The 15,575-nt window shown below is 43.3% G+C and overlaps 1 protein-coding gene across 1 annotated transcript; it reads right to left on the reverse strand.

The window, feature by feature from the left end:
- Positions 1–2,226: 2,226 nt before the first annotated feature.
- LOC146705855 (uncharacterized) lies at positions 2,227–3,907 on the reverse strand. Its single transcript, XM_085463713.1, has one exon. It carries the CDS (start codon positions 3,705–3,707, stop codon positions 2,499–2,501), a length of 1,209 nt encoding a protein of 402 aa, XP_085319839.1. The 5' UTR covers positions 3,708–3,907; the 3' UTR covers positions 2,227–2,498.
- Between the last annotated feature and the right edge of the window lie 11,668 nt (positions 3,908–15,575).

Below are 15,575 nucleotides of genomic sequence, written 5' to 3' on the forward strand. Positions count from 1 at the left end.
TTAAATCACCCTTTTTTTTTCTGGCATGTGATTGGCTGATTAGATATTTGCATTCACAAGCAGCTGAATAGGTTAGTGCAGGGGTCAGCAACCTGCGGCTCTTTAGTCCTTTTAGTGCGGCTCTGCGTGGTTTGGGAAAATAAATTATTTTTTTAAGTAATTAGCTGAAGTGTATTTTATTTATGTTAGTTCTTTTTTAACTTGTAGTTCTAAATTGGAAGATTACTGTGATATTGAAATATAAATATAAAATTATATTCTATTAGTTTTTGAACGCTCAAAATAAGCGTCACACTTGCGGAAGCCGATATACCCGCCGAAACGCCGTGCATTTATCGAGACTTTCAACCCCAGGTAGGCTAATTATCAATCTTCGGATCCACATTATGTCAGCAGCTCCACCGTGAACTATGTTAAAAACAAACACCGCTCACGCCTCACAGATGACAGCTTACAGTCCTGCGTAAAGATGAAAGTGACTTCATACAGCTCCGATTTGCAGACGCTGTGCGCAGAGATTCAGGAGCAGAAGTCCCATTGTAAACATATCACGGCAGACCCAACGATGTTTCCATGAACACGCTTTACAGCTTCTCTTTATTGACCACTTTTCACACACGGTTGCTGTATGCATACAGCCGGTGTTAAAGCTCACAGCCCGACACATACCAACACAACAGCATAGAGAGCACAGACGTTAAGGCGCCGAGGCGTGATCGCGGGTGCCGCTCAGGTGCGTCCGCCTCCCCTGCAGCGGCGCTGCAGACCACGCCCCGCCACACACATTAACCAGGTAAAATACATATTGTCAGGGTTCCTGGGTCGGTGACCCAGTGTTTTCAGTTTTGTCCATGTTCATATATATATATAGCATATAGTAAACAATGAATCTGTAAACGACAGCTGTTGACATTTTTTAAAAATGAATGAAAAAGCATATTTAAATAATCAACATACATGATTTAAATATAAACACACACGTGACAAGAGACAGAACGTGTAGAAGATATATGCAGAAAGAGCTTTCAGTGGTCAGCTGATAACATGATATCTAAAAAATACATAGCTCATTTTCCTGTCTGTTAGTTGGACATGCTAACCTGTTAACAAGCTCCTATATTCACCCATACAGTTTGTAGATCATTTTGCTAAAATAGGTAAAATCTCCACTCTTTCAGGGCACTAATAGGCTAAAGGCATATTACAAAAGGTCATTCATGTATTCACAGATTCTCTGTAGTTATTCTGCTGCTCATTCACCTGTAAAAACCACACCAATCATTATTTCAACAGCCTTTTTATTTTGGAACAAAAGCATTTGACGATATGACTTACAGGACGTTACCAAATTCATGAAGCTATATTTGTGAGTTTATTTATCAATATCAGTTTAATGTAAACAGACTGATGTAGTAATAGACAGTAAAATGTTGGTGCGTGTGTAATATATGAGCGTTTATGTTTCTCTACATGGGTAAAAGTACTCCATGTCGCCCTCTGGTGGTAGCAACCAACTATGAAAAGAATGGATGTTGGATCTTAACTAAATGATAAAAAGTTTTATTACTTTGTATTACTTTCTTTAGTTTGGTAAAATTTACAGTTTTAATCCCGTAAGAAAATTAATCACTATCATAGAGAGGGATATTAGTAATTCGTTTGTTAATAACACTTTGTTTGTGTTTGCTAATGTTTCGACAGGAAAATGGTTTTCTACAAAGTTGTTTCATGTACAGAGTAACACACACACACACACACACACACACACACACACACACGTACGTATGTATGACTTTGCCGGTTTCAGCTGAAACAATTTCAGTGTTTCAAACCATGTTCCAGGATTTTTCCTTCACCATTTATGAGGTTTCAAGAAGAGGATAAACGACAGATATGAATGTTTGAAAAAGTTATAGATGAAAAGATGAAAAATACTCAAAGGATAAATTCAATTGGTTTATTGTTTTATGAATAAGTTGAAAAAGAAAAAGTTAAACAAGTAAATAATGAAACAAGGTAAAATGAAGTAAGAACAAAACGTTAACAAGTAAATAATGAAACAAGGTAAAATGAAGTAAGAACAAAACGTTAACAAGTAAATAATGAAACAAGGTAAAATGAAGTAAGAACAAAACGTTAACAAGTAAATAATGAAACAAGGTAAAATGAAGTAAGAACAAAACGTCAACAAGTAAATAACAAAACAAGGTAAAATGAAGTAAGAACAAAACATTAACAAGTAAATAATGAAACAAGGTAAAATGAAGTAAGAACAAAACGTTAACAAGTAAATAATGAAACAAGGTAAAATGAAGCAAGCACAAAAAGTTAAGTAAATAATGAAACAAGGTAAAATGAAGTAAGAACAAAAAGTTAAGTAAATAATGAAACAAGGTAGAGGAGAGAAAACCCCAACAATCCCCTCTGAGCACGCACTAGGCGACAGTGGGGAGGAAAAACTGCCTTTAAATGGGCAGAAACCTCCGGCAGAACCAGGCTCAGGAGGGGACAGTCAACTGCCGGGACTGGTTGGGGAGGTGAACAGAGGTGGAACAAGACGAGGCTACACCTGCTGAGGAAGCAGTAGAGTTCCTCCTCCAGGGCCAGCGGAAGCGTTTGTTCTTCTTTTTCATGCAGTTTTCTACAAGAGCTTTTTTTTCCAGGATGAGGGTTCTCAACTCATCGATGGTTTCTTTGTTTTGTTTCTCAAGCTTCTTGCACGTTTTCTCCACCTCTTCCAACGTTGCTTGTTTTTCTTCAAGCTTTTCCCTGAGCTCTTTGGATGTTTCCTCCTGCATTATCTTGTCCTTGTGCATGTCTGCGTTTCTTTGTTGTACTTCTTTGTACATGTCTTGTAGCTCCTCATTTCTTTTGTGGATATCTTGGAGCGTACGCTGCAGGTCGTCATGTATGTTGTCTTGTTCTTGCTTTTGCGCCTGCATTTCAGTGTGTTTGCGCTTCAAGTTGTTGTATTCCAACAATATCCCCTTAGTGAGCTCGGAGTTGTTTCTCGCCATTTGCTCCATCCTTTTCTGCATGTGCGAGCATTGTTTGTCCAGTTTTTCTTTTTCCCCTTCTAGTTGCTTTTTCTCGTGAAGAAGGTCTTTATTTTGGCGCAGAGTATCATCCACCTTCTCTTTCAGCATTCTGTATTTTTCCTCCGTGACTTTGAGTTTGTGCTCCATGTCTCTTTGCTTTTTCTCCTGTTCTTCCTTCTGTTGGAGGATTTCTTTATTTTTTTTCACAGCTTCATCGAAGTTTGTTTGGAGCAGCCGATTCATTTGGTCCATATATTGGAGATCCCATTCTGTCTTCTCAACAGTAGCTTTGCTGTCTTTAAGCTGGTTGGACATCTCCTTTAGTTCCACGCTCTTTTGCTTGTTTTCCTTAATTAGGAAGACAATCTGCTCTCGGGCTTGTCCAAACTTGATTCCCCAACCCTCATTAATAATATTTATGTCGGGCTGGCGTTTTTGTCTTTCTTCCAGGTTCTTATTTTGCGCTTCCATCTGTCTACACTTCTCCTCCAGTTGACGTTTCTCTTCTTCAATCTGTTGAATTTTATTCTGGAGATGGTAGTTTTCCTTCTTACTGTCATGTAATGCCCTTTGGACGGCTAAGAGGTCATTTGGGGAAATTGGCCGGCCACGACAGGAAGGAGAAGCGGCGTAATCTTTTTGCCTTGGTTGGTGTCTTGTTGGATACATGTTGAAGGTTGTACACGACAACTCTGAAAAGGTTTCCAAAAGTTTCTGTGGTGAACGTGTGAAGGCTGCAAACACAAATGCTGCGAAGACACGAACTAAAAAACTGCTGTGTGTCACCCCTGTTTAAGGACAAACTTCAAAGGATCGTGTAGTGACATCATAACTCCGTGAGCCAATGAGATTGTCATGTGACATTTTGGAATGGGGATATTTTTTTTTAAACCGTTTTCAAATGTAACTTAATATTTGACTGTTTCTTAACTGACCTGTTTAGCTGATTAAGAAATGAATTGAAACGAGCATCACTAACGTTATATAACAGACAACAGAAAAAAACAGTTTTTTTTTCTAAGTAATAGAGGTATAATACATTTTTTAAATTTTTTTTTTAAATTATCCTACTTTTTATAAGAGGGAACATTATTTAAAGAATATGTATTTAATTGGAAAACTCTCTATTCATCTAAAGGCTATAACAAAAAAGGTGAGCTTCCTGCTCAAAAATGAAATGACCAAAATAAATGGAGCATTTCTCTGCAATTACAAACTCTGTGTAAACAATCTTGGTTTCAAAATAAGGCTAATGCTGGTGAGATGTCATCACAGGTGTAAATATTACTGCAGATGTTACTATGTCAAAGTTTCACAACTGTCTTATGTTTATTTATGTAGGCAAGACCTACTTTTCACTTTTTTGCTTTGCTATATGTTCTTGAGTGTATTAGTTTGCCAGCAGCACGAACATGTACTAGTGTCAATAATAATAGTATGGTGGATTAGAAAACCTGCTCACAAGTTGAATAAACACCCAGGATTGTTTCATCATTTTCATTCAAAACCAATATTTGAGTCAAAATGAGAAAGTTGTTTGTGCTGTCTGATGAAGAAGAAGCAAAATAAAGTGCAGTTTTGATGTAGATGATGTTGTATACAAACTAGAAGAGGAAGATAGTAGGATCTCTGTATCATGCTTTGTCACTTTGTACCATGTAATTCTTTCTATTTCCACCAGGGGGTGTTTTCAGAAGTGGTAGGTGGTAAAAGAAGAGGTCAGCAGGAAGATGGCGAAGAGCGACCAAAGACCAAGAAAAAGAGGCAGTCAGGCAAAGATGAAGAGTATTATATCCCTTACAGACCTAAAGACTTTGACTCTGAGAGAGGGTGAGGCATTAAACTGTTGCATCTGTTTCTTTAAAAAATGTGAATGGCTTTGTGTTTTATGCTGTTTTGTCCTGTGTTATGCGTCGACAGGTTGAGTCTCGGTGGAGAGGGCAGTGCTTTTGAACAGCAGGCCTCTTCAGCTGTCCTTGATCTCATGGGAGATGAAGGCGATCGCCTTAACCAGCAGAAGAAAATGATGAAATGGTACAAATTTCCCTATGTTTGACTCAGTATCCACCAAATGGTCATTTCAAACTATAATTTAAAGTCTTTTTTCCCCCTTCTTTTTTTAGGGACCGTAAGAGGAAGCGTTTTGTGAGAGAAATGGGAAAAGAAGACCAGAAGAAGAAGATCAAAACAGACAGCGGTCAGGTTATCAGTAACAAGAAGAACAGGAAGAACTTGTATCCTTCCAACAAAAAGCTTCTCTGTGTGCTGCTCTCAATGACCCTCTTCTCTACTCCTATGACAATATTAAGCTGTACTGTGAAGATGTTGTATCACTTGACAACATGTCAGTTATGAGGAGTGGAAGAAAAAATACAAGATTGATGATACAGGATCTGGATCAGATGGAGAAACAGGCGGAGGAGGCAGGAAGCCAGCAAGAGGTAGGAAGGCATCAAAATGAATAGCACAAACATGTTAAATATAGACCATCAGCCACCATGTTTTAACTCAACTCTAAAGGTAAATACTTCAAGTCCCTCTTCCAGCCTTGCGAGCTATAACCTCCAACCTCTTTGTTGTGTCGTGCCTCTCCCAGGTCGTGGCCGTGGCCGACGAGGTCCAAACGTACAGAGCTCCGGTGACCACAAAGCACGCTCGGAGCTGAAAACAAAGGATCAGATCATGAAGCAGCGCAAGAAAAAGCAGAAGCACCAGTTCCTGCAGGGCGGGGGGATGAGGAAGCTCCGCTCCAAGAACAAAAAGTGGCTCGGAGAAGTTAAAAAGTCAGGTTTTGGAAGGGGTGGCCATAAGAAAGGCAAGCTGAGGAAGAAACTGTGAGGAGGACAGAGGGTTGATGGTGTGGAGGACATCACGAGGAACTGGGTGATAAGCGTCAGAATCATCTGAGAACATCACCAAAGATTTTCCTGGCGCTTTGTGTGACTGTAGATTAAGGAGAAAAATCATTTGTGAATCTTTACACTGCAGAAATGCACGTCACTTCTTCCTTGATGGCCTGCTGAACTCTGCGTTTGCCACAGAGTGATGTTTAATTATGATCCACTAACCTGGATTTACTACTTGTAAGCATGTTGGTGTGGCACTATGTTAAAGACAGAGACATGAAAATAGTAGCCCCCCATTTTATTTGATGCTCAGAGACATTTTCTTTTAGTAAGGCCACTGCAATGTAAGTTTTACTGTTGTATAAGTTCCGCCAGCAGAGGGCGCTCGGTCCTGTACGCATCGGTAGCTGACGCTACAGTAGAAGAAGTAGTGTCAGTGATGAAGAGGCAGCGTACGGCCTGCGCGCCAAAGATAACTGATTGCCTTATTTCTCTGTTTTTACAGGTAAGCTGGGTGGTTGATAATATAAACAGATGTTATAAAAGTGACAGACAGCAGTGGCGATTAATGATAAATGTCTTGTTTGTGGCGAATGTTAAGCTAAAGAGCTAATTTCCAAGTTGGTCCAGTTGTTAGCCTGTGCCGATCAAAGTGTTAGACTGTACCGAAACTCTGTGAGCTCGGTGCAGGTGTATTGTTGGGTTAAAGCCACAAGATATATATTTTGCACAATAAGAGAAAGTGTGAATTGCTTTATGTTTAGTTCATGAAGAGTGAATGCTATAGAAATATGTTAAGAAAAACATTTATTTGAAAGAGATCTAGTTTATTAAATACAGTTAAGAAGACAGGTCGATAAATAGAGTAAAACAGTAGCAAAAACAAGATAAAACTGTAATGAGTTCACTATGTTGTTCATGTGCATAGTAAAATGTATTTGTGTAATTTAACCAGTTTACAAAGGTGGTGCATGTGAATGTGAAACTGTATAAGTTACTTGTATAAAGTAATGCCGGCTACAGTAGAAGAAGTAGTGTCAGTGATGAAGAGGCAGCGTACGGCCTGCGCGCCAAAGATAACTGATTGCCTTATTTCTCTGTTTTTACAGTTTTCTGTAAAAAATAAATATGTTGCACGGGAGATGAGTTGGCCCATCATTTCAACAGTGTAACATATTTTGGCGAGCCAGCCAGGAGGTGGCGCTAGTGAGTCAACACCATCACCAACCACCTTCTTTCCCAAGAGACGAACCTTCAACCAAAAGAAATGGAATCTCTGCAACCTCTGCGTGACGAAGTGAGTGCAGCCTTGTGGCAGTTGGAGAGAGAGCATCTTGTGGATGTCTGCAGGCGACTGAAATGTTCCGGCCTGGACAGCGCAGAGTCTCACAGCAAGACCAAGAGGACACTCATCAGGTTGGCAGAGGGCATGTTTGATGATGTGGAGAAAAGTGAGGAAGAGGATCAAGTGAAACAGTTTTATAAAGACATTGCTGTATACATCCAGAGACTAAGCAAAGGGGAGAGTCAGTCAGAAAGGGAACCCCAAGGCATAGAGTCTATGCAAAAGGAAGATCTTGAGAACACCGCATGTACTACTCCAGTACATATTGCACATTACTCACCCAGAGCCCGACCAGAGGCAACGCGAACTCTTCAAGAGGTAACACTGAAGAGGGAGTTTAAAATCTGTGGGCAGATTGGAGAGCATGGGCAGAAGGACAAGCTATCCTATCTCAGCTTGATTCGCCAGATTGAGAATGGGAGTGAAAAAGGGCACTCGGAGACTGAAATTGTGGAAGCGGTAATTAGGGCCATTAGTCCAGGAACACCCCTAAGAGACATGTTGGAGATTAAACGTGGGTTAACACTTAGCAAACTGCTCACCATATTAAAGGGACACTATAGGGTAGACAGCCCCACTGAGCTTTACCATCAGCTCCTCAATATCTCCCAAGAGCCCAAAGAAACTGCTTTAAACTTTGTATTTCGTGCCATTGAACTTAAAGATAAGTTGTTATGGAAAGCGGCAAATGAGGAGACAGATGAACTGTATAGCAGAGCCACCATCCAGCGCAAATTCCTCCGCTCCATTGAAACTGGGCTGCTCAGTGACTCTATCAAGTATCAGCTACTGCCCCCCCTAAACGACATAACCATAACAGATGAAGAACTGATTGAGAAAGTCAATGAAGCTTCAAAGCTAGAAAATGAAAGATTTGAGAAACGGAAAAGGTCCACTGCAGCCAAGATTCCCAGGGTCCAAGAGCTCCAAACAGAATGCCAAACAGCCCTGACATCTGCTCAGAGCCCCTCCAAACCCAGAGAATCCCCCGCTACAGTGGCCATGACAACAGTGAAAAATAAAGAGACTAAGCCAGACACGCAGCAGATTATAGAAGAACTACGTAAAGAGATGAAACAAATGTTTATGGCTGTTATGGAAACCAGTCCCCGCCCCATGGCACCAAAGCAACGAGAAAAAGGCTGTAAAAAGTGCAAAGAAGAGGGGAAAGGAGAGAACTGCCTGCACTGTTTCAAATGTGGGCGAGAGGGCCACTACTCCCGTGGATGCCGAGCACCGAGACTGCCATTGGGAAACGGGGAGGGACTACTGAGACGGGACCAACAGTAGTCCAAAGCCCATGGTCCCATAATGAACAGTCAAGACCACCAACATCCTCCAAAGAAACTGCAACTGGTGTCCCATCAGCGATAACTGAGGTTCACTATCTACCCCCTCAACGGAAGTCACGGTTAGTAAGCCTGGTGGGAAACAGATGTACTGTGAACTGTTTTATGGACAATCACCCAGCTAAGGTGTTGTGGGATTCAGGGGCACAGTCCAGCATAGTAAATGAAAACTGGCGGCAAAACCACCTCCCTCACACAGTCGTCAGACCTGTTTCAGAACTGTTAGACAATGAGACGCTCACAGTGTTTGCTGCAAATGACACACCCATTCCCTACATTGGTTGGATAGAAGTCAGCTTCAGACTAGGCAGTGATTTGTCCCCAACCAGTGAGCTGCAAGTTCCAATATTGGTATCCAGTGACCCGGCTGTGGCCAGTGATCCCATCATTGGCTACAATGTCATTGAAGCTATCGTGAACCAGGAAGAAGTAAAGACCAAAGGAGGAAGAAAACAGCTAGCACACTATGTGAGTAAAGCATTTGAAATAACTGTACGCACTGCACATAATGTTGTCAAGCTTGTGCAGAACAGCAGTGAAGGCCCAGAGACAGGTGTGGTAAGGACTGGTGTAAGAAGAGTGCCTTTGTCAGCGAACCAAGTCACTACAGTTTATGTACGGGCACACGTTAGTTCACATGCCCGGGGCCAAGACATGCTCTTTCTACCTGATGGAGCTGACCCACAACCAGAGGGCATAATATTCAGTGATGTACTGGTGAAAATCCCAGACAGAAAAGTACCATATGTGCCCATCCCTGTGACTAACACCACAGACCACACCGTTTATCTGGAGAGCCGTAAAGTGATTGGATACCTTGAACCAGTAAAGACTGTATACACAGCTGGCATCCAGACTAAAGTAAATGAGCTGACACAAGAGAACAAAAATGGTACGGAGCTAAAGTCACACAACCCGAGTAACACACAGACACGAGAGAACCCACAGAGACCAAAGTCATGGGACCCACCAGTGGATCTCCAGCATCTGGATGAAAATCAGCGAGCGGCTGCGAGGAAGATGTTGCGAGAGGAATGTGAGGCGTTTGCATATGACAGTGACGATGTCGGCTGCATACCATCCCTGAGGATGCATATAAGCCTCCATGACACAAATCCTGTGAAAAAGACTTACATGTCCATCCCAAAACCCCTGCACAACGAAGTGAAAGAGTATTTGCAAGACCTGCTTAACAAAGGCTGGATCACACCATCACGGTCCCCCTACTCATCACCTGTGGTGTGTGTCCGCAAGAAAGACGGCACTCTCCGCCTTTGTTGTGACTTTAGGGAGCTCAACCGCAAGTCAGTCCCAGATCGCCATCCAATCCCAAGGATCCAAGACATGTTGGATGCTCTGGGCGGGAGCTCCTGGTTTTCTGTGTTAGACCAGGGTAAGGCGTACCACCAGGGTTTCTTGGATGAAGAAAGCCGCCCCTTAACCGCCTTCATCACACCCTGGGGGCTCTATCAGTGGGTACGCATTCCCTTTGGCCTGAGCTCCGCACCCGCCGAGTTCCAGAGAAGCATGGAGCACTGTATGGCAGGCCTCAGAGACACTATCTGCCTCCCATACCTGGACGACAACCTGGTGCACAGCAGCAGCTTTGATGAACACTTGGAACATATCCGCCTTGTCCTCCAGCGTTACAGAGAGCATGGTGTTAAGCTGACCCCAAAGAAATGTGAACTGTTCAGGCGAAGTGTGAAGTTTCTGGGAAAGCTGGTAACAGGTGAAGGCTACACAATGGACCCGGCAGAGTTGGCCCCGGTAATGGCGTTAAAGGAAAAGACACCTGCAACCGTCGGAGAGGTACGTCAAATGCTTGGTTTCCTCTCTTATTACAGGCCTTTCATCCCCAACTTCTCCCGTGTAGCCCATCCACTCTACAGCCTGCTCAGCCCTCCATCTTCTGAGAACTCTGGTCCAGTCTCAGCCGACAAGTGCAAAAAGGAAGTGAAGAAAAGTAAAGGCCACTTACCATCACGGGCGCCCGTCCAGTGGACAACCTCCCACCAGGAGACATTGAACCAGCTTGTAGATGCACTTACAAGACCCCCCATTCTTGGGTACCCCGACTTCACAGAGCCTTTTGTGTTACATTGTGATGCATCACAGGTTGGGCTAGGTGCTGTTTTGTATCAGCGGCAGCAAGGCAAGATGAGAGTCGTAGCATATGGCTCCCGCACCCTGAGTCCAGCAGAGAAAAAGTACCACCTGCACTCTGGCAAATTAGAGTTTTTGGCTATGAAGTGGGCGATTTGTGAACGTTTCCGGGATTATCTGTACCATGCCCCATCGTTCGTGGTGTACACTGATAATAACCCACTAACATATGTGCTCACTACTGCGAAGCTTAACGCCACAGGTCACAGATGGGTCGCGGAGCTGGCCAGCTACAACTTCACCATCCGCTACCGTCCAGGCAAGACCAACGCAGATGCTGATGGGCTGTCGCGAATGCCGCTGGACATTGACAGCTACATGAAGAGCTGTACAGCTGAAGTTGGACAGGAAGCCATAAGCGCATCAATGGAGTCTGTAACGGTGGAGGAGAGAGACCCTTGCCAAGGCGTTGGAGTTATCCAGGTGAGTGCTCTGAAATTAATCAAAGATTCTGACACTACCCAGTCTTTTACACCAGACCAGATACGCAGAGCCCAGGAAGCAGATGAAGTTCTGGCAAGAGTGCTCTGGTATAAGTCGCTGGGTAGAAGACCAAGTAGAACTGAGGTGAAGTCAGAGCATCCTGCAGTAGCTGCACTACTCAAGCAGTGGTTGAAGCTTCACGTCGACCAGAATGGTGTCCTGCGTCGCCAAACATCACGCCGAGAGCAGCTACTGGTCCCTAAAGCCTATCGTCCCCTGGTTTTTAAAGAACTCCACCAAGACATGGGCCATTTAGGGGTGGAAAGAACGCTCGACCTGATTCGAGACAGGTTCTACTGGCCGCAAATGGCGAAAGAGGTTGAACACTTTGTTGCAGAAGAATGTGAGTGTCTTAAGAAGAAGAAACCGAGTAAGCAGACCCGTGCACCTTTGTCCTTGATCCAGTCCACTTACCCATTCCAGCTGGTGTCCATAGACTTCCTTCACCTGGAAAAGTGTAAGCAGGGCTACGAGTATATACTTGTTATCATGGATCACTTCACGAGGTTTGCCCAAGCCTATGCAACGAAGAACAAAGCAGCTAAAACAGTCGCTGACAAGCTCTTCAATGACTTTGCACTCAAGTTTGGCTTCCCGACCAGACTACACCACGACATGGGCAAGGAGTTTGAAAACAAACTCATGGCAAGACTGAAAGAACTCTCTGGTATCCAGGGCTCCCACACGACACCCTACCACCCACAGGGTAATGGACAGGTGGAGAGATTCAACCGCACCCTGCTGTCCATGTTGCGGACCCTGGAGGACAAGGAGAAGGATGATTGGAAAGAGTCGCTAGCTAAAGTCGTCCACGCGTACAACTGTACGAAGAATGAGGCAACAGGCTACGCCCCATATTACCTCATCTTCGGACGTTCCCCACGCCTGCCCATCGACTTGCTCTTCAACCTAAAAAGGGATGAAGCTCATGTGGACTATGATGACTATGTTAGCTGCTGGAAAAAGAGAATGCAGGAGGCGTACACAGTGGCTTCTCAAACTGCTACCAAGGAAGCTGCTCGAGGCAAAGCGTACTACGACAAGAAAGTTAAAGGGAGAGATCTTCAGCCTGGGGATAGAGTGCTCCTCCGAAATCTCACTCCTCGTGGTGGTCCCGCGAAGATCCAGTCCTTTTGGGAAAACCAAGTCTACAAAGTGAAGGAGAGGAAAGCAGATGACAGTCCAGTGTATGTCATCAGCCCTGAAAATGGCCAAGGCAGAGATAAAGTGGTGCACAGAAATCTCCTACTGCCCTGTGACTTCCTACCAAGTGAGAAGCCATCAACACAGACTGTTCAGCCCCAAAAAGACTCTCCGACTGTGACAAGGAAGAAGTTCAGACCTCCGCGTAGACAGCAGCAGCCAGGGAATGGCGACACATCGGATGATGACGACAGTGGCACCTTCCAGTGGTACCTCAGGCCGGTTCCAGGGAGACGACAGAGGCAGACTCCGCTTAACCCTTTGGCAGAGTCCTTCCAGCCTCATCTGAGTCTCCACTGTCAAGAAGAGGATTTGCCACTACAGAGCGAAGAGGATTTGCCACTACAGAGCGAAGAGGATTTGCCACTACAAACTGAAGAGACTGGGCCTGGGCAGATCCAAGGCCCTGACTCTGACAATGACAGGCCATTGAGTGGTGATGCTATGACTGACATTCTAGCTGCAACTGGTGGTGAGACTGACTCTGTGAGGCAGCGGCCTCAAAGACAAAGACAGCAACCAACGGTACTGAGCTATGACACTTTAGGTCAGCCAACTTTGGTTCAGAGGAACTGTACAGTGACTATGGCTCAGGTTATTGACTGTAATGGCTTCTGGAGACCATGGGCTGTGGGAGTGTGTTAAAACTATGGTTGAATAGATGATGCACACAGAAATGTCAGGTGACATTTAATTTTGTGGGGGAGAGTGTGGCACTATGTTAAAGACAGAGACATGAAAATAGTAGCCCCCCATTTTATTTGATGCTCAGAGACATTTTCTTTTAGTAAGGCCACTGCAATGTAAGTTTTACTGTTGTATAAGTTCCGCCAGCAGAGGGCGCTCGGTCCTGTACGCATCGGTAGCTGACGCTACAGTAGAAGAAGTAGTGTCAGTGATGAAGAGGCAGCGTACGGCCTGCGCGCCAAAGATAACTGATTGCCTTATTTCTCTGTTTTTACAGGTAAGCTGGGTGGTTGATAATATAAACAGATGTTATAAAAGTGACAGACAGCAGTGGCGATTAATGATAAATGTCTTGTTTGTGGCGAATGTTAAGCTAAAGAGCTAATTTCCAAGTTGGTCCAGTTGTTAGCCTGTGCCGATCAAAGTGTTAGACTGTACCGAAACTCTGTGAGCTCGGTGCAGGTGTATTGTTGGGTTAAAGCCACAAGATATATATTTTGCACAATAAGAGAAAGTGTGAATTGCTTTATGTTTAGTTCATGAAGAGTGAATGCTATAGAAATATGTTAAGAAAAACATTTATTTGAAAGAGATCTAGTTTATTAAATACAGTTAAGAAGACAGGTCGATAAATAGAGTAAAACAGTAGCAAAAACAAGATAAAACTGTAATGAGTTCACTATGTTGTTCATGTGCATAGTAAAATGTATTTGTGTAATTTAACCAGTTTACAAAGGTGGTGCATGTGAATGTGAAACTGTATAAGTTACTTGTATAAAGTAATGCCGGCTACAGTAGAAGAAGTAGTGTCAGTGATGAAGAGGCAGCGTACGGCCTGCGCGCCAAAGATAACTGATTGCCTTATTTCTCTGTTTTTACAGTTTTCTGTAAAAAATAAATATGTTGCACGGGAGATGAGTTGGCCCATCATTTCAACAGTGTAACATTGGCAGTCTAATAAAAGTGTTTTGGAGTACTGAAATATGTCTTATCAAAATGGTAAAATACAGATATTAAATATTGTGTGCTTAATTTGCAGTTAGTTTCAAAAATCGTCTCGCCCATCTTTTCTTAAAATAAGAGGTGCTCTATAAAAATGACATTAAATTCTGTAAACGTGCTCTATTTGCAATTATTTATCATTACTGTTGTCCAAGTGGTCTCATTTCAAAGTTGAAAGCGAGCATCGGAACGGGCAAGAAAGGCGACTTTTAATTGACTTTGAATGTGTTGTGGTTACTGATATCAGATGGGCTGGGTTGAGAAACTGGCTTAGAATTCCTCTTGCCTTCAGCATGGCCACGCCCCTCTGACTTCTGCAATCAACAAGGCATTTTTACCCAGGGAAATGTTTATTTCGCTTTTCAGTTTGGACTGTTCTCTGTAAATTCCTGAGGAAATTTGAGAAGATCAGGAGTGTCTGAAAAACGTAAAACAGCCCATCTGTCACCAACAGCAATGCTGCCTTCAAAGTCACTTAAATCACCCTTTTTTTTTTCTGGCATGTGATTGGCTGATTAGATATTTGCATTCACAAGCAGCTGAATAGGTTAGTGCAGGGGTCAGCAACCTGCGGCTCTTTAGTCCTTTTAGTGCGGCTCTGCGTGGTTTGGGAAAATAAATTATTTTTTTAAGTAATTAGCTGAAGTGTATTTTATTTATGTTAGTTCTTTTTTAACTTGTAGTTCTGAATTGGAAGATTACTGTGATATTGAAATATAAATATAAAATTATATTCTATTAGTTTTTGAACGCTCAAAATAAGCGTCACACTTGCGGAAGCCGATATACCCGCCGAAACGCCGTGCATTTATCGAGACTTTCAACCCCAGGTAGGCTAATTATCAATCTTCGGATCCACATTATGTCAGCAGCTCCACCGTGAACTATGTTAAAAACAAACACCGCTCACGCCTCACAGATGACAGCTTACAGTCCTGCGTAAAGATGAAAGTGACTTCATACAGCTCCGATTTGCAGACGCTGTGCGCAGAGATTCAGGAGCAGAAGTCCCATTGTAAACATATCACGGCAGACCCAACGATGTTTCCATGAACACGCTTTACAGCTTCTCTTTATTGACCACTTTTCACACACGGTTGCTGTATGCATACAGCCGGTGTTAAAGCTCACAGCCCGACACATACCAACACAACAGCATAGAGAGCACAGACGTTAAGGCGCCGAGGCGTGATCGCGGGTGCCGCTCAGGTGCGTCCGCCTCCCCTGCAGCGGCGCTGCAGACCACGCCCCGCCACACACATTAACCAGGTAAAATACATATTGTCAGGGTTCCTGGGTCGGTGACCCAGTGTTTTCAGTTTTGTCCATGTTCATATATATATATAGCATATAGTAAACAATGAATCTGTAAACGACAGCTGTTGACATTTTTTAAAAATGAATGAAAAAGCATATTTAAATAATCAACATACATGATTTAAATATAAACACACAC

The sequence above is a fragment of the Copadichromis virginalis genome, linkage group LG7 (genome assembly GCF_057382275.1).
Source record: "Copadichromis virginalis isolate Kocher_CV1m ecotype Utaka linkage group LG7, C_Virginalis_male_GT1.1, whole genome shotgun sequence".
Classification (NCBI taxonomy): domain Eukaryota; kingdom Metazoa; phylum Chordata; class Actinopteri; order Cichliformes; family Cichlidae; genus Copadichromis; species Copadichromis virginalis.